General features: G+C 20.3%; 5 protein-coding genes across 5 annotated transcripts; 2 read left to right on the plus strand and 3 right to left on the minus strand.

The window, feature by feature from the left end:
- Positions 1 to 250: 250 nt before the first annotated feature.
- On the plus strand, positions 251 to 4,063 carry PY17X_0805100 (phosphopantetheine adenylyltransferase; the record flags this gene model as incomplete). Its single annotated transcript, XM_721510.2, has 1 exon — positions 251 to 4,063. One exon carries the CDS (start codon positions 251 to 253, stop codon positions 4,061 to 4,063), a length of 3,813 nt encoding a protein of 1,270 aa, XP_726603.2.
- Positions 4,064 to 4,635: 572 nt separating this feature from the next.
- Positions 4,636 to 8,139, minus strand: PY17X_0805200 (protein phosphatase PPM12, putative; the record flags this gene model as incomplete). Its single annotated transcript, XM_721511.2, has 1 exon — positions 4,636 to 8,139. The coding sequence occupies one exon, from the start codon at positions 8,137 to 8,139 to the stop codon at positions 4,636 to 4,638; it is 3,504 nt and encodes a 1,167-aa protein (XP_726604.2).
- A 1,456-nt stretch (positions 8,140 to 9,595) lies between these two features.
- Positions 9,596 to 10,588, minus strand: PY17X_0805300 (uncharacterized protein; the record flags this gene model as incomplete). The annotated part of the gene is made up of 1 exon (XM_719306.1): positions 9,596 to 10,588. One exon carries the CDS (start codon positions 10,586 to 10,588, stop codon positions 9,596 to 9,598), a length of 993 nt encoding a protein of 330 aa, XP_724399.1.
- Positions 10,589 to 11,790: 1,202 nt separating this feature from the next.
- PY17X_0805400 (mRNA cap guanine-N7 methyltransferase, putative) lies at positions 11,791 to 15,023 on the minus strand (the record flags this gene model as incomplete). The annotated part of the gene is given in 4 exon segments (XM_034637494.1): positions 11,791 to 12,344; positions 12,501 to 14,013; positions 14,030 to 14,192; positions 14,206 to 15,023. The coding sequence occupies 4 exon segments, from the start codon at positions 15,021 to 15,023 to the stop codon at positions 11,791 to 11,793; spliced, it is 3,048 nt and encodes a 1,015-aa protein (XP_034493462.1).
- Positions 15,024 to 16,640: 1,617 nt separating this feature from the next.
- On the plus strand, positions 16,641 to 19,601 carry PY17X_0805500 (conserved Plasmodium protein, unknown function; the record flags this gene model as incomplete). The annotated part of the gene is made up of 1 exon (XM_022955649.2): positions 16,641 to 19,601. The coding sequence occupies one exon, from the start codon at positions 16,641 to 16,643 to the stop codon at positions 19,599 to 19,601; it is 2,961 nt and encodes a 986-aa protein (XP_022811899.2).
- Positions 19,602 to 20,075: the final 474 nt, after the last annotated feature.

The following is a 20,075-nucleotide window of genomic DNA, read 5'->3' on the forward strand; positions in this document are numbered from 1 at the left end:
ATTTCCCCAAAAAAATACACAACTTTAAGGTAACATATTTAGTTTAGCATAAACACAAACTTATGATGAAATCGTATTTGTTTCTTTTCTTTTATATTTAATATATTTGAAATAACCCAACAACTAAACACATATGCAATCCTTTTCATATTTATTCACTTATTTGTACTTTGTACATATATATATGTATACAGGTATGATTGCATTTATTTTATTATCGTATTAGCGAAAGTGTAAAATAGTAGGAAAAATGAAGAATAGGGGGATTTACGAAAATGGATTTTTAATTGTCGAAGATTATAATTTTATTACATATACAAAAACTAATGGAAAGAAAATATCTTGGTATGGAAAAAATAAAAAATTTAATAACTTCAATATTGGAACATATTTATATAAAATATTGAAGAATTATAATGTTAGTTTTATAAATAAAAGCAAAATTTTAAAATTAATTGTGGAAAATAAATTTTATGAAAAAATAGTGAAAAATGTTAAACTCATAATTAAATCAATTATTAAACTAAAAAACAAAGTCGAAAATGTCTACTTGTTTATAAAATTTGTTAGTTCAAAATGTATTCTAAAAATGTCCACATTTTATTATTTAAAATATATAATTGAGCAAATATATCAAAAAAAACTAGAGAAAATAGTTCGTGTTGTTTTACCAATATCAGATTTACATAAATTATACTCGTATATATATTTTCAAAATTTTCTAATTACTAATTATTATGAACATATATTATCAAAAACTATTTTAAATGAACTTAAAATGTATTATGGATTATTTATCATACTAAATAAACATAGCAAAAATGTTACACAGGTATATGAAAAAATATATGGCCTTGATTTTATCACTTTGAATGAGGAAAAATGTAAATCGAAAAAAAATAAAAATAAAAAAATAACTATCCACAATATTATTAATGCTAAAAACGATAAAAAAAATAATAATACTCCCAATAATACAAATAAGTTTCTTAAATTTTGTGAAAACAGTAATACACAAAATATGAACAACTGCAAAGAATTAAAACAAGAAGAAAATATAAATGATTCATATATTAAAATAAATAAAAAAACAAGACATATTTTAAAATGTGTGAAAATAGAGAAAGGTCGGTGTAGAAATAAATATAAAAAACAAACTGACATAAAAATTGAAAAGTATAAAATTCAAAAAACTGTATACAAAAATTTAAATAAAAATGATATAGGATTATTTGCAGGAACTTTTGATAAAATACATATGGGACATACACTTCTTTTATTTTATTCAATTTTGTTAACCAATAAATTTTTTTATATTGGATTATATAATAATAAAAATATTTATAAAAAAAAATACTGTGAAGAAATTGATGATTTAAAATTAAGAATTTTTCATATATATGATATATTATTCTTAATATCAAATGCTTATAATATACAATTTATTTTTTATAATTTTGATAGTGTAATACCTTTTATAAAAATTAAAAATTCACACACCATTTTATATCAAATTGCAATGAAAAATAACAAAAATAAATTTGAAGAAATATCAGAATTATATCGAGACAAATACAGAAAATATATAAGTGATAGTTATTACAAAAATTGTAATAAATACAATCAAAAAAAAAATACATTTTTTATGTCAAAATATACTACTAATTTGTTAAAAAAAAAATACCAATCTTTAATAAAAACAAATATAGAAAAATTATATCAGAATGAAAATTGGAGGGGAAACAAAATTCTTTGTTCAAATAAATATAAGAAAAAAATTTTGAATTATTTAAAATTCCATATTAATTACAATCAAAATAAAAGTGAAAAAAAAATTATAGTTTTAAAAAGAATACATGATCCATTTTCATTTGCCCTTGATATTCGAGATATGTTTTGTTTGACCATGTCAAAAGAATCAGAAGTTAATGGGTATAATATTGTTCAAAGAAGAAAGTTGTTATTTCAAAAAAATAAAACAAGTCTTATTAAGAGCGAACAAATCGAACACAATCTTCCGATCGCGACAGACAATAATAATAATAATAGAGATAAAGGAAGCGATGACGAAAAAATAAAAACATGCTTAAATATTTTTGATACAATAAATATATCTAATAGAGAAAAAATGAGTTCGACATTAATTAGAATGGAAAATAGTATATATAGAAAAGGAAAATTTTCCAAATATTTAAAATATTTTATTGAAGCATGCTTATACTTTAATATAGATCATTTTCTCATACAAATGCATGTTGACATTTTTTTAAAAAAAAATGGAAAGAAAAATTTCAAAAAACTTTATTTGAATACAATTAAAAGTTATTTTTGTAGGAGAAAAAAAAATAGTTCTAATAAAAACGGAATTAATAAAAATGTTAAAGGAAAAAATTTTTATCAAAATAAAAAAAATGATAATTTCATTGTTAATGATTTTTTCAGACACCTATTTGTTTTGATTTCTTTTTTTATAAATCATTTTTCAAAAAAGTATTATACACAAAATAAAATTCAATTTTTTATAAAAATATCCATTATTATTTCTTTCTTTTTTTATAATAACATACTTTTGAAAATAATAAAAAAAAAAGAACAGTTTATAAATCAAAATTTTATAATTAACAATAAAAGTATAAAACAAACAAATTGTTTATTTGATGCAAATTATGAAGACATATTTAGAATTTATATCAGTAATATGAAAGAAACTATTATGGAAGAAATTGTTAACCAAATTCTTATACTTATACTCATGATTTTGTCTACTTCAATTATATGCAAAATGTTTCATTTTGATTTGTTTCCAAATTTTAATTCGTCAAAAAATATGACAAATTTGCAAAAAGTGTGCGATTTGGAAATGTTGAAAAAAAAAAAACATTTACCTTGTTACCAAATAAAGCAAAATATAAAAAATGACAAGGATATACTTTACGATTCCAAAAAAAAAAACAAAAACACTGAAAAAAATGATCATTACAACATTTTGGAAGATGAACGATCTAATTTTAAAAAATATTATTTTAATTTATATTTTTCAAACTATTTCAAAACCAAAAAAACATTTTATCGAAGTTCAATTATAACACCATATACAATGTGTAATTATACATTAATGAGAAAATACAAAAATAAAAATTATAACATGCTTCCTTATCAATATTGCAAATGTGTAAAAAAGGGTATACAAAAAAAAGGAAATAGTTTATATTCAAATGTCAAAAATAATACAAGTAACAATAATAAATTAGTAAATGATGTTAATAGTGATAATATAAAAAAAAAAAAAAAAAATTTTGCACACAATTTTAATTTTGATTACTCAAATAAAAAAGATATACAAATTATAAATAACTTGTATACAATAAAAATTAGAGAAAATGGAGAAAAGTTAAATGATCAAAATAAATTAAGCGAAAATGATATTATTAACTATGTTACAAAAAATACATTATTAGGCAATATTTATAGTGAAAGATTTAATTATTTTATTAAGATAAATATAAATAATAATGATAAAATAATGTTTTTTCGAAAAATATTAATATACAAATTTATAGACAATTATTTTATTTCATTTTTTTCCTTTTACTTCTTAAATTATTTGATAAATGAAGAAAATAAAACAAAACAAAATATCCACAATATGAATATAAACGACTTTGTGTTTATTTTTTTGATACATTTTGAAACACATATTGAAATGATTATAAATAGTTATATTAAAAGACAATGGAGGTTGCGACAAAAAAATTATTATGATCCGTTTTATCCATTTATTCAATATCAAAAAAAATATTCCATTATTCATAAATATATGCATATGAATTTATCACCATTAAATGATTATAATATAGATTTTGAGAAAATATACAACTTTAAAAAAAATAATACTAACTTTAAAAACACACCATTTTATATAAAATTGGAAAATATGAAAGATACGAGCAATTATAATGTTTTATCATTTTACAATATAATTTTTCAACATATATTAACATATGAAAATTATTATTACCCCTATTTCGCTGCATTAAATTATTTGCATTTAAATTTATTCTAATTTTTTTTAATTTGTTACATTTATTTTTAAGCATATATAATTTATATTCAGTATATTATTCCTCCATATTATGTCTTTTTTTTATTATCCCCTTTGTTAATATGGCAACATTTTATTTGAATTTTATGTTATATAGTTTATAATTAATAAATATATTTTTATTAGTTAGAGCCATACTTTATGTGTTTTGATGTCTACATACACATGTTATGTTTTTTTTTTTGTTAAGTTTTTTTTGTATTCTTTTTAATATTTTTCATTAGTCATTTTGAAAATTTAAAAAAGAAATAATAAAATTACTCTATTTTTAACATTTAAAAATAGCTAGTTATGTTTTTGAATTTGTATTAGCAAATATCATAATTTATATGCTTTGTAACGCATACATAAAAAAAAAATAATAATAAATAAATAAATAAATAAATAAATAAATAAATAAATAAAATGAGAAAAAATGAACAAAATGAAAAAGTGTACATAAATCAAACGCACACACCATACGGCCAAATGGAATATGTACCAAAAAGAGAGAATCCCAAAACGGGAAATATTATATATATAACTAGCTTATTTCAAATATATTTGTTTTTTTTTATAATAGAAATTATGACAGTAGTATCATCGGGCTTCCCCATGTTAAAATATTTTTTGTATTTGTCATATATATATTCCGATATAGGTGTTAATATAATTTTGTCTTTGGATCTATTCGATTGAATATCGTCATAATTGATTTTATCAAATATTTCCATATGTTCTTCAGAAAAATTTGGAAATATATTAGTACTTTCATTACTTTCTTTTGTAGTTTTTTCAGTTTGCTCACACGAGATTATTTTCTCAGAACATTTTTTTTTTTTTTGACTGTTCATATTTTTTTTCTTTTCTTTGTCTATTTTTATTCTTTTTTTTAGCAACCTGTTATTTAGTTGTTGGTTAGCTAAAATATTTGACAATTCCATAATTTCATCACAAGCCTTTTTAATATTTAAGTATATATTATTTTTTTTGTCAAATAAAATTAAATCAGAAGAATCGTATAAACATGCATCGTCAGGTATTTTTTTCTCTGCAATAAAAATTTTTTTTTTATTTGTTTTGTTTAAATGTATAAAATCATTTATATTATAGCTATTTTGATCATAATTTATATCAAATTGATTTTTGTTAACATATTCATTTGGTGGGTCAATTAAAGTATTTTGCTCAATTAACTGTTTATTATCATTTTCTTCATTTTCTTCATTTTCTTTATTTAATGACGTTAAATAATTTTCAGTATTTATTTCTTTTGTTTTTTGATTTTTTAAAATAGTTGAGCTATTATCATTCATTTTTTTTTTATAATCACTATCGTGAGTTTGTTGTATATTATCATTTTTTCCTTTATTAAAAAACATATTCTTAATTTTGGAAGGAAATGTAAATTTATCCTTACTATATTTTATTATATTCTTCATATTATTATTTTTATTAATAGTATTATTAGATTCTCTTTTATTTATACAATCTTTTAAAGAATTTTCATATTCTTTATCATTAAAAGTATTGTCTATAGTATAATATTCGTCTCCTTTCGTGTGTTTACATTGTATTATATCAAAATGTTTATCATCATCTGATATTTGAGTATTACTTAGGTTAGAATTATATTTTCCATCAAATTTTGTTTTGCTATTACAATTATGTTCATCATATTTATAAAAAGAATTGTATATTGGTTGTGATAAATTTATATTTGTCTTGCTACTATTTTTTATATTATTTAATATTAATTTATTAATATTATTGATTGTTTTTTTATATTCTTCATAAAAGTTTATGAAATGCTTTAATTTTATAAATTTATTAAAATTTATTATATAAAAATTATTATATAGAACTTTTATTATATCATCATCATATAAATTGTCAAATAAACCATCACTTCCACTTATAATTATATCGTTAGTTTTTATATCAACAATAGAATAATCAGAATATCTTAAACATTTTTCAATAATATCACTATATTTATTCATTTTTAAATCTACTTTTAATGCCATATTATTTGTATTAATATTTAAACCCTTTTTTATATTTGATGGCATAAAAGTAATCTGATATGGGCAATTAAAATAATGTTGTTGAATTTTAGATTTATAAATTATATCAAATTCATAAATATTTTCTTTATTATATCTAAATCGGTAATTATTAAAATTACAATTTTTCTTATTTTTTGATTTTTTTAAAATATCTTTAGAAAACACATTATTATCATTGTTCTCTATTTCATTTCTTTCTAAATTATTTTCTGTTTTATTGATTAGTTGGTTTTTCATCATATTTTCATATTGCAAAATATCTACTTCTTCATATTCCTGGTTATTGTTTAAAATGTGAGTTCTATCCAAAGTAAAAAATTTCATTAAATTTTTATACCCAGTATCATCTAATGTATTTTTATCTAAAACAGTTTTATCATCATTATCATAAGATATTTCACTTTCTGTTTTAGTTGAAATGTATTGAGAAATTAATGTGTTTGATCTTATATTTGAATAAACATCTAATTCTTTGTCTTTTATTGTAAATGATAAATTTCCTATTTTATAATTATTATCAGATAAAATTTCATCAAAATATTGGAACATACATTCATCAAATTCTTCTTCAATATATAAAATAATATCTTCGTTTTGTTTTTTTTTTTCAAATTTTTTTTTATCATCCACCCCATTAAAAAGATCGTTTTCTATCATTTTTTTGTTGTTCGAATATATATTCATTAAACTTGATTTTATATTTTCCAAAGAATTTGTATATATATTTTCACATTCATATTTTGAAGATATTTGAGATAATTGTTTGATTATTGGAAAATTATTTTTTTGAGAAATATCTTCGTATACATTATTAGAAGGGGTAACATTTTCATCAACTGCAGGTATTTCACATTTTTCAAAACTTTCATTGCTCATTAGTTTGTTTTCCGTTGTGTCATTTTCATTTCCATTTCCATTTCCATTTCCATTTTCATTTTCATTTATATTTCCATTTCTATTTTCATTTTCATTTTCATTTTCATTTCTATTTCCATTTTCGCCACTTTTATCACTACCTATCTCATACTCTCCACTATTTTCCAAATGCCCCGATTCCGTATGTCTTATTTTTATTTTTTCAAAAATTGTATTATTTATAAAATCTTTTTTTAGCCTAACAATTAACATTTGGCAATCTCCAATACTACAAATATGTAACTTATCTTTGTTTAAAGATGAAAATAAAAGTGTCGATGCTCCAAAAAAATTAGAAGAACAAGCACTTCGACATATAATAGGTTTTAATATTTGATCAGCATTATATGTCATATTATACTTTTTGAATATCTCTTTGTTTTGCTCTTCAAATAATCCATTATATATGTTTTGATAAAAATATAAATTTAGACATTTTTTTAAAAGATCATTAGAAAAATTGCTAACATTAATTCCGCTATTTTTTATAGACGAAACGCCATCAGCTATTGCTATAATATGATCACTATATAATAATGCATCACCATTTTTATAATTACCATTAATATATTTTTTTTCATTAGGGGCACTATTAGCTTTGTGCAATAAAATATATTTTTGTTTTTTTGTTATTTTATAAAATATGTTCATCATATATATATACTCTTCTATCAATTTTTCCGTTTGTTTATTTTCCAATATATTAAAAGAACTAAAAAAATTAGCATATATTGTTTTATAAAATATTAAAGGTAGGTCTACATATTCTATATTAAATAATTTATTAAAAGAATTTTCACAATATTCATTTAAATTTATATATTCATTTTTTTTATTTGTTTCACAATCATCTTCTATTATTTTCATACAACTATTTTTTACATATTTATCAAAATCACACAAAAAGCTTTTTTCCATTACACCCGGTTCATCCCATTTTACACAATTTCCTTCATTTTTACTCCCTTTTTTTAAACACACCAACGAATTACACATTTGAAAAATTGTTTCCTCATCGTCTACACTACAACTTAATGTATCAATATGTAAACATTTATTTAAAAAACTTTCCATATTTATATTTTCATTTTATTACACAAAACAAATGCCTTAGTTTGTGCTAAAAAAAAAAATATATATATATATATATTATATATACATATACATGTGTATAATAATCAGCTATAATAACATAAACAAAATATAAATCGAAAAATAACAAAAAAAAATAAGTAAACAAATTAATCAAGTAATAATAAGGTAAATAAGATAAATAATAGTAAATAAATTAATAAATTAATTAAAGTATAGATTAATGTGTACTTAAAAAGTGTAAAAAAAAAAAACGGAAAAATTTTCATATATCCATTTTATGTACACGTTGATTTCCAATTTATACTACTATGAAGTATTCTCAACAATAAAAACAAAACAATTAAATGTTTTAATCAAAAATTTGTAAAAATGTAACACTTATAAATTTTAGAGAAATGTTATTCATTTTAACCCTTTTTATTTGTACACTATTTTTTTATTTTGAAAATTTTATAAATGCAATAAAATTAACACTATCAAATTTCCTACACAAGGGGTGTACACATATATATGACAATATAATTGTTATAGTTGTTATTATATAATTAATAAATATATTTTTTATGTATATTTGTAAAATAAGAATAGGAAAATAGGACAATTTGATAAGCACTATCTATGCATTAAATATTGACTAAAAACATTATGTTAATCTATAAGAGAGATAAAATTAAAAAAATTGTGTAGAAAGGGATGTATATATATATATTTTTTTTTATGAAAAAATTACACCTCAAAGCAGTGAATTTTTTGCTATAATAATTCATGAAATATTCGTAAAAATATAGAATAAAAAATTATATACATATATACATACACATGTGTACTTTAAATTCCATTTTAATAAAGTGATAATTTCCTTAAACATAAAAATAATAATTACATTTGTCAAAATTGTAAAAACCAAATGTATAAATCCAAAAAAAATAACAAATTTAATTATCGTTATTTTCCATTTTTATTTCCTAGAAAGATTTTACACTGTTTATATATTTGTGGTATATATGTACACTTACATAAGAAATATATATATTCCCCCTTATTTCCATTAAAGTTAGATCTTTACATATTTTCTTCTAAATATAATATGGTTCGATATAAATATATGTAAATATGTTTAAGAACATAAAAAAATTATATCATTTTTTTTTTAATTAAAAAGAGAAGAAGTTTTATTAAAAAAAATTAAATTAATCTCTAAGCAATGACAAACCAGTTCATTTATGAAACTGTAAAATGTGCATTTTAAGGGAAGATAAATACACACACATATACAGAATATATTTATGTGTGCAAAACTTGTTATATAAAATAGGAGACTTATATATTGACTAGCCGTTTTCACAATGAAAATTTATTTTCTTTCATTTTTTGTAGATACTAAAATAGTTAAAAAAAAAAAATAATAATAAAACTTGTGTTAATTTGTTTGGTTTTATAAACATTTTTGATAAGCTTCAACAAATATATCAATTTCCCCTTGAGATAAAATTTTATCAATTTCAGTTGAAAAAACATTAGTTCGTGTGTCCTTAATCATTTTATTTCCATAAAGAATATAATTTCTGATTTGTTCACCAAAATGAGTTAAACTTTTATTAGACAATTCATATTTTACATTTTTCAAAGCTTCTATTTGTAAATATAAAAGTTTTTCATAAATCATTTTTAATGCTATTCTTTTATTTAAAATTTGAGATCTTTCACTAGACACCTTTACAGATATATTAGTAGGCTTATGTATAATTCTAACTGCTGTTTCAACTTTATTAACATTTTGTCCTCCTTTACCACCTGATCTCATAGTTTGTATAACTAAATCACTTTTATTAACTAACATTTCATTCATATTACGCATATTATTATTTTTTTTTAATGAAATATTATCATTTTCATTAATATTTAAAAAATTTACTATATTTGTATCATTATAACTTAAACTTGGTATTACATCGACTTTTACAAAAGATGTCATTTTTTTATTTTGTGAATTAAATGGTGAGTTTCGTACTAATCTATGTATTCCTTTTTCTGATATTAAATTATAAAAGCTATATTCTCCGTCAACTTTTATTTCTACCTTTTTTATGCCAATTTCATTTTTACTTATATCTATAACTTCATATTTTATATTTTTTTTATTTTTAATTTTACCTAAATATTTCATATACATATTATATAACATGTTGCAAAAATCACATGCCTCTGTCCCACCTGTTCCTGACGATAAAATTAAGGAACATGAATTTTTAAAATATTTAGAATAATTTTCGGCATCTTTCCTTATATATGAGCTTAAATAATTCTTTTTTACATTTTTTACACCTTTACATAAAAAAAACGCATTTTTATAAATTTTTATATTTTTGCAAGAAATTGGCATACTTAAGAAAAATATAAAAATTAATAAAAAGCTAGCTGATTTCATAATTTATACCATTCTTCTCTTTTTACAATGACATACCTCATTTTGATACCCTTGCAGATAGGAGACATATTTAAGTTGAGAAAAAAAATGCTTTTTCTATATGTTACACGTGTTTTTCTATATATGCTATACGTGTTTTCCTATATATTACACAGCGTTTTTTCTTTTCTCTTCTTAATATACGATATTATTATTTATATATACGAACTATTGTCCTTGCTCTAAAATTCCATTTTGTTTTATTTTATATGTTCATAATTTTCCATTAGTTTCCACTCAATTTTGTCAATTCTGTCAATTCTTCAATTTTGTCGATTTTTCAACTTTTCCAACTTTGCCAACTTTTTTAATAAAATATAATTTTTGTGAAATATTTTGCAAATGGTACCTTCCTTTAATCCTCATTCAACAATTTATTTTTAAATCACCTTGACACATATAATACCCAAAATTGTTAAAAAATATAAATTGTTTATAATATATATTATATATATATACATATGTATGTACATAAAGGTACCAGCATGTGAGTAAGGTATATACTAGCTATAAATTAAAAAACAATGCTAGCTTAAATGTGATATATATCATTATTACCATATAAAATATATTTATTAAAAAAATTAACTAAAATTAGCATAAAAATATATTCTATAACTTTTTTTTTTTTTTTTTTTTACAATAATGTGGATTGCTTTAAATTTAAAGTTATTTTCTCTCTTTTTAAAAGAATTCGGAAAGTAAATAAAAAACAATTACAAATAGGAAAATGAATATGAATATGAACAAGATAAAAAAGGTGAATGTAAAAAGTGTTTATAGTGGAATTAAATTAAAAATAAAAACCTATTAAAAAAATCCAACTGGATAAAAAAAACAAAAACTCGCACCATGCGTGTATCACATATATATATATAATATATTCATATTCTATGTTTTAAAATACACAAAAAATAAGTATCACAAAGTGAAAAAAAAAAAAAAAATTCTTAATCTTGGCAGGGCATGTTGTTGATTGATTAGTAATTTTTCCATTTTATTATTTATATGTTTATTATCGTAATTTTTTATTTCTTTAATATGGTAACTTATTTTCCATCGTAATTTTTGATTTAGTGGTATAAATACGACAGATTATAAAACTTTAGTTTGAGTTGATTTTTATTTGATACAAATTTTGCAACAAACTTTAAAAGCCAAAGTTAAACAATCCCCAATATGGATGCATCAAAATTTTTTTTGTAAACATATACATGATATAAAGAACATATATCATAATATATTTGTGAGTCTTTATCATAACCATGAATTTTGTTAATTCTTAATTTAATACTTTCAAAAATATTATGATCAATAGTTTTATTAATTAAATTAAAAAATTTTATATTTTTATATTTTTCATAAGTTTCTAAATTATTAGTTATATAATGAAGAAACATAATAGCTGTATTATTAAAAAGTTCAACCATATTTATTTCTTGAAGTTTTTTCTTTAAATAATTTTGAGGTATAACAAATTCACTCGCATCTATTGTATCATATAAATAAAAATAATATTTTATTCCTATAGTATTTTCTAATGCATTTTTTATTATATTGTAAAAATATTCATATTTTATTTTATTATCTGAATCTGCATTATTAATATATTCTATAAAATCATCTAAACAGTTTTTGTTTTTGAAAATTTTCAACAAATTCTCTTGATCAAATTTTATAGTGAATAGATCGTTTTCTAGCTTTATAGATATCGTGTCTATAAATATTATTGAAAAAAAAAAAAAAAAAAAAATAATGTAACAATTGTGTACACATCATCAAATACAGAAATGATATAAAAATTTTCATAAAGAATTATAAAACATAATCATGCTAAAATTATTTATTAATATGTTTTTAATTTTTATTTTACCATTAGAAATAGCCAAAATCGATCGGTTCATCAAAAAATCGGTTAAAGTTATAGTCGAAATTGTTGTTGCCAATAATAATCCTTCATTTTCTAAAAAATTATCTAAAATTTTAAAAAACTTTTTAGACATTTTTTCATTATATATTATATAATGTAATGCTAAATTAATTGATATAATATCAAAAGTAATATTTTTATTTTTCCATTTTCTATAAAATTTATTATTTAATATATCTCCTTGCAAAAAAATAAAACTATCATTATCACATAAACCTTTTATACCATTTTGATTCAATCGTTCTTTAGCTAATTCAATTTCTTTTTTTGAAATATCTAATCCAATATATATTTTATTTTTCACTGAATTATATTTAAGCATATCTTGCCCATGTCCACATGCAAGATCTAATATTTTTGAGTTATAGGAAACAAAAAATAATATCATTATTCTTTTTACTTCATTATTAAATATTCTGATATATTTAATATTCGATTTTTTTAATAAAATTACTTTTTTTTTATCATAATGTTTTCGAATTTCTTCATTTACATCTCCTATCATTTTAGGGTAAAAATAATCATATTTTACTGAACTATTTTTTAATTTATTTATCAAATTAATTAAACATTCAAAATTTTTATAAAAATTGTAAATTAAATAATCCAGTTTGTTTGTTTCAAGATGCTCCCCTTCGTTGTAATTATTTTCATCAAACATACCTTCATCGGTTTTTCCATTAATTTTTTTTTTAAACTCATTTACTGCTTTCTCTATATCCATATGCATATCAATATTGACTTTCCAGTCCTTGTCAATATCGAATAGTGTGCCAACTGGCGTTTTTCCATTTTTTTCATTTTCGCCATTTTCACCATTTGAGATGTCGATGCCCTCCTTTACTTCGTACATTTTAATTATATCGCAATTGTTGTCAAAATGTGCATAATCGATGTTATAATCAATTTTTACATTTTTACATTTTTTATTTTTTGATATGTGTAAATATAAATTGCAGCCTTTATACTTATCATCACTGCAAAAATTATATACAGAAACATCTTTGATATATCTTTTTTTTACTTTAACATTTTCCTCATTTAAACAGTCTAAAATATCATTTTTTATATTTTGGGTCAAATTTTTTTTCGAATCTCGTACATAAATATCATATATATTTTTATCAGAAACTTCATTATCATTTATACTATTACATTGTATCTGTTTCAAAGTACTTAAACTTATACACTGATTATATGAACTATTTGGATAATAGACACATATCATCTCATTATTTATTTCTTTATATATTTTAATTACTGTTTTATTATCATCATTATCATCTTTAGTATATAATATTTTTCTTTTATATAAAATATGATTTTTATTACTACATAGTAAATCATCTAAGTTACTTGAACTTTCATTTTCTGATGATGCAATAGATTCTTCATCACTATCTTCTTCTACTAATTTTTTTAATTTTTGAATATATAACTTGTCCTTATCTATTTTTTTTTTTTTTTTTTTTTTTTTTTATACTATCATTTGTATCATTAATATTTAGTAACTCTTGTTCATTTTTTTCATTTTTTTTTTTCTCTTCATTATATAAATGTATAAGAGAATCACTTTCATAATAATCACTTGATGTTGTATCATCGTTTTCACTTTTTTCTTCACTTTGGTTTTTTTTTTTTTTTTTTTTTCGCCGATTTTTTATTATTTTCATTTTTCTCATCAGGATAATAATACCATTCCTCTATTTCATATATCTTTTTCAGTATTTTAAATTTAGATTTACTTTTATTTATTTTCAAAAGGTCTACATATATATAATTAAGAACAGAGTTGTCTATATTAAAATTACATTTATAACTATTGTTATTTATTTTTTGCAAAATAATTTGATTAATTATAGGCAAGTTTATTAATTCGTCATTAAAATTTCCACGTAATTCTACAACACTACTATAAATATCAATAAATCGAATATTATTTTTAAAACAATTTTTTAAAAAATTTATAATTTCTATATTTATTTTACTTTCCATATTTACATTTTTATAATTATCAAATATTGTATATGGCTTTATTTTTGTACAATTGTCTTTATAAAATAAATTTAATTTAATAATATCATTAATTTTTAGTTTTTTTTTTATTAATAAATTTATTTCATGAAATAAATTATTTTTATTTATACATAATTTTTCATCCACTTTTTTATTTCCTTCATTATTAACATATCCTTTTTCATTATTGTCACTGTGTGTTATGTTTTCATTTTTTTTTATTACATTTTTCTCATAATCATTATTAATTGAATTAAAATTTTCATTATTTGATTTTTGTATTCCTTCTATTACAGTTTCATTATCATTTTGATCATTTTTTATTTTTCCAAAAGAGTTATAGTTGACATTTCCTGTATCCCCATCTTCTTCATTTATATAATTGTTATTATGTTCATTTCCATTTAAATTTTCCAGTTTTTCTAATTCTTTAATATTATCACTTTTCATTATTATGCCCCCCTCCAAAAAAAAAAAAAAAAAAAGGCTTATTGGCCCTTTATATACTCAAATATTAATATATATTACATAAGAAATAATACTAAAAGTATAAACATATATACGATTTTTAATAAATATACTAAAATATGCATACATACATCATAAACAAGTTATATATATATTTATTTTCCTTTTTTAAATCATTGGTTAGAAAAAAAATATATCTTTATGTAACCTACATTATATGTTCCTTTCTTTTTTTTTTACAATTTTTTGGAATTTATTGTGATAATAATTATGTATATATATTTATTGAATTGTTTTGTTCCTCATTCATATATTGTTTATACATTTTCCTTATATACGTAATTATATTTCATGAAAAATATAGAGAATTTTTTTTTCTTTTAAATAGTTTTATTTTCGCTAATTCTAAAAGTTATTGTATAATTTTTGTTAAAAATCATAAGAATTAAAAAATATATTAAAAAAAAAAATCGAGAAAAAGAGAAAAACGTTTTAATTTGAGACATTTGTATGTAAATATTGGCAAAAAAAAATTATTAATGCACAGAAATAATGCGCGATAAATTATATGCATAAGTATATATATATAATATATACATACTTATATAGAGAATATACTAACATATATAATATAATTCTTATTCTACATTAAAAATATACTAAGCATTATTTCTTCGTATTTAATAAAAAAAAATGGAAGATTAACAAAAAAGTTATAAAAATACAAATAAACAGTCATATTATTTATTTCCCTATACATTTCTATCAATGTAGAGAGTCATATATACACATTTTAATTAGGCATACATTTACACAAAAGTGCATACATATGTATGTATATATATATATATATATATATATATATATATATATATACAATTTTCCTTATATATATAGTTAGGTATTATTTTATATAATTTATAATATTTTTAAAACCATAAGCATAATTTGATATGTTATTCATTTATGCATAATTATATATATATATATATATATATATTTTTTACACTATCCATTTAATTAACGTACATATATGCATACACATTTATGCATATACGTGTGTATATTTAAATTAATTTAAAACAATAAAATGAAAGTTTTTTATTTAGTCATAATCTAAAAAATTATAAATATATAAAAACGTCGGAAAAAGGAAACAACTCTGTTAAAACTACAACCATAATAAATATTATATATATGCAAAACATGGTATAGTAGTAAATATTATTCCCATATATAAAATAAAAATATTTCATTTTTAATTTGGCCATATTTAACATTTTTAATTAAAATTTTCTTTATTTGTATCAAATTTTTTGGAATACATATGTATACACTCGTATGCACATATAGAAATATACATATCCATATTAATGTGTATACACAGTAATAATAAAAAAAAAAAAAGAAAAAAAGTTAACAATAAATTAGTGAAAAATGCATTAAAATAATATACCTATTTAATAATATTTAAGGTCATAAAATTGTATAACATTCTCAAAACAAATGATGAGGATGAAACAATATGAACTAGTTGTAATTACAAATTCTACATATATAAAATTAAAAATAATATAAATACAATCACAAAATAATACAATGTGTGACATAGAAAATATTGATAACAATAAAAATGATGATTTTAATTTAAGGGATATACAAAATGATAATTGTAGTGAAGAACATATTTATAATTATAATGGAAGTATCAAAGATGAGATAATAAATATACATGAAAATTGCCATTCTTATGTAAATGTGTTATATTTTAAAAAATTAAAATTAAATAAAAGAATATTTGGAAAATTAAAAGATAAAAATATAGTTATATACTTAAAATATAAAGATAGCAAATGTACAAGTAAAAATATACAAGTAACAGACCCTGAAATAACCAACTTATATTTATGTTTTTTAATTACTGAACCGTTTATAAAAGATGAAAAAAATATAATAAAAATATATATAAAATATCTTAAAGATGATAAATATAAAATATTATCATTCGGATTTTTGGAGTTAAATTTAATAGATTTTAGTGAAAAATTTTATAAAAAAAAAAGTTATATGTTATGTTATGATAAAAATAATAATAAATATATTTTTGGATATTTTATATTAATTTTGGCAAATCAAATTAAATGGACTGTATATAATAATAATGTCTCATATCAAATTACGAAAAATTCATATTTTATAAATAACCAAATAAATTATGATGAACAACTTCTTTATATATGTAAAAAAATTGAACAAATTTTATTAAAATCTGTTTTCACAAATAAATCGAATAGTATACAAAATACCCAAAATAAAGATTTGTTAAAACATTTTACTGTAACACACAGTTGTCCAGCAACCTTTAGGATAACACCAAAAGAGAAGACGACCTTAAATGGTAATGCACCACCAAAAGAGAAGGCGACCACCTTAAATGATAATGCACCACCAAAAGAGAAGACAACCACCTTAAATTGTCATAGTATACCCACACAGATTGTAGATAAAAAAGATGTAGATCAAAAGGATGTTAAACAAATAAGTTATCAAAGTGCTGGCATAGATAATGCTGATGAAAAATGTGAAAGCACCAATATCAAAACGAATGATAGTAATTTTGGTAATCATATAAAACAAATTGGCCAAGACGAAAACGTAGACGAAAATGTAGAAGGAAGTATAGACGAAAATTTAGACGAAAATGTAGAAGGAAGTATAGACGAAAATTTAGACGAAAATGTAGAAGGAAGTATAGACGAAAATTTAGACGAAAATGTAGAAGGAAGTATAGACGAAAATTTAGACAAAAATGTAGAAAGAAGGATGGACGAAAATGTAGAAGGAAGGATGGACGAAAATGTAGAAGGAAGGATGGACGAGCATGTGGACGAAAATTCCTCTTTAAATGAGGCAACATATTCTAAAAAATTTATTTTAAATAAAAATATTAAAAAACATAAGTCGCTCCAAAACTTGAATAATCATAATCCTCGCCTAAAAATACCATCAAATTATTTAAATTCAAAAAAAACAAATCTGGATGACAACTCAATTTGTAATTATCATAGTGATGGCGCAATTAAAAAAGCATTTTCAGAAAACTTCTTAAGTAGAATAATTTTAGATGAAGATCAAAATATAGAAAAGTTAAATTTGTTAAAAAAAAATACAACAATAAAACCGAAACCCAAATTGAATTTAAAACCTTTGGATAATAAAATAAATAATTTTATAATTAAAAGTAAAAATAATATATCAACAAATAAAACCAAATTTTTTTTGGAAAAACATCATAAAATGTATTGTGCTCAAAATAATAAAATACCTATAAAACAAAATAATTCCCCTATAAACATCACACAAAAAGAAGAAACAAAAGAGGATTATCATATTTCTTGTATACACAATATATTTGATGGGGATGGAGATGGAGATAAAGATGGGGATGGAAATGGAGATGGAGATAAAGATGGGGATGGAAATGGAGATGGAGATAAAGATGGGGATGGAAATGGAGATGGAGATAAAGATGGGGATGGAAATGGAGATGGAAATGGAGATGGGGATGAAGATTTAAGCAATAATATTAACAATGTATCTACTTGTTTAGAAAACAAAATAACTGATTCTATCACACAATCATTAAATGGATCAAAAAATACTACTGATGTGTTGACAGAGGTTCAGAAAGAAATAGATGAATCACATATGTTACATGATAAGAATGAATCTAATGATATTTGTAATTATAACGATCCAGATGTTAATAATGATAAAAGGGACGAAATAGACTCAATTTATGAGGATGAAAATTTATTTGACATATTTATATTAAAAAAACTAGAAAATATATTAAATAATAATTTAGACAATTTTATAGAACAAGCTGAATTTATTTTACATCATATGAAAAAAAAAATTCTAAAAAAAAATGAATTTTTTGCAGAACAAATAAAAAATCAATATAGCACAAATACGGTTCTAATAAAAAAAGATATTTTCGATAAAAAAAATGAAAACAGTGAATGTTGTATATTATCCAAACAAGATGATCATACAGAAAAAAATAATATAAATTATAATGTAAAAAATGATATCCTTAAAATTTTAGAGAATTGTATTCATACTACATTATTATATATACAATTTGTGTTAAGTGACAAAAATGTTGATACAACTCAAAAAGATGTATTTATAACATATAAAGAAATAATAAATAATATAAAAAATGCAATAGATGATTGTAAAAAACAAAAAGAAACTATTTCATTAAATTATACAAATAATATCAACTTTGATAGTTTATCTAAAGATCGAAAAAATATATTATTAACCACTACCAAATCAGAAAACGAAAATGTTATCGAAAAAATAAATCCCTATTCATATGTTAATGATGATTCATGTTTAACCATGAGTAGCTGTTCCGATTCCTCACAAACTGAAGAAATAATGATATTTAAACCAGTTAATTATATTAATAAAAATATATCTACTTCTATTCAATATTATCAAAAAAAATGGAAACATAAATTATCTAAGGTGGGAATGTATGTATAATGTTACAACAGATTTAGCCCAAAAAAGAAAGAAAAAAAAATAGGAGTATTATATATATTTTGCATGTATATAATTTGCTTTTATTAAGATTCACTTTTCCATCATGTACACACATCCATAATTTGTCACAAATATACTATTGTATCATTAATACTTTTTTTTAATAAAAAATTATTATTTTATCATTTGTGACAAGAAATATGTTTTATTAATTTTCCGAATGGCGTATATATACATGCATACTTACATACATGCGTAGGCATATACGGTATGCCCCCATATAAATGTTTTTGTTTCAAATCCAAGTAACAATATTCAGTGTTTGTATTACTATATTTTTATTATGATCATTATTTGAAATTATTTTACAAAATAAATGTGTAACAAAAGCAATTAAAATTTATACATTATATATGACTCATTATAATTTTTTTATTTTACTATATTTTTCTGTGATTTTTTTGTTTTGTTTTC

The sequence above is a fragment of the Plasmodium yoelii genome (assembly GCF_900002385.2).
Source record: "Plasmodium yoelii strain 17X genome assembly, chromosome: 8".
NCBI lineage: Eukaryota > Apicomplexa > Aconoidasida > Haemosporida > Plasmodiidae > Plasmodium > Plasmodium yoelii.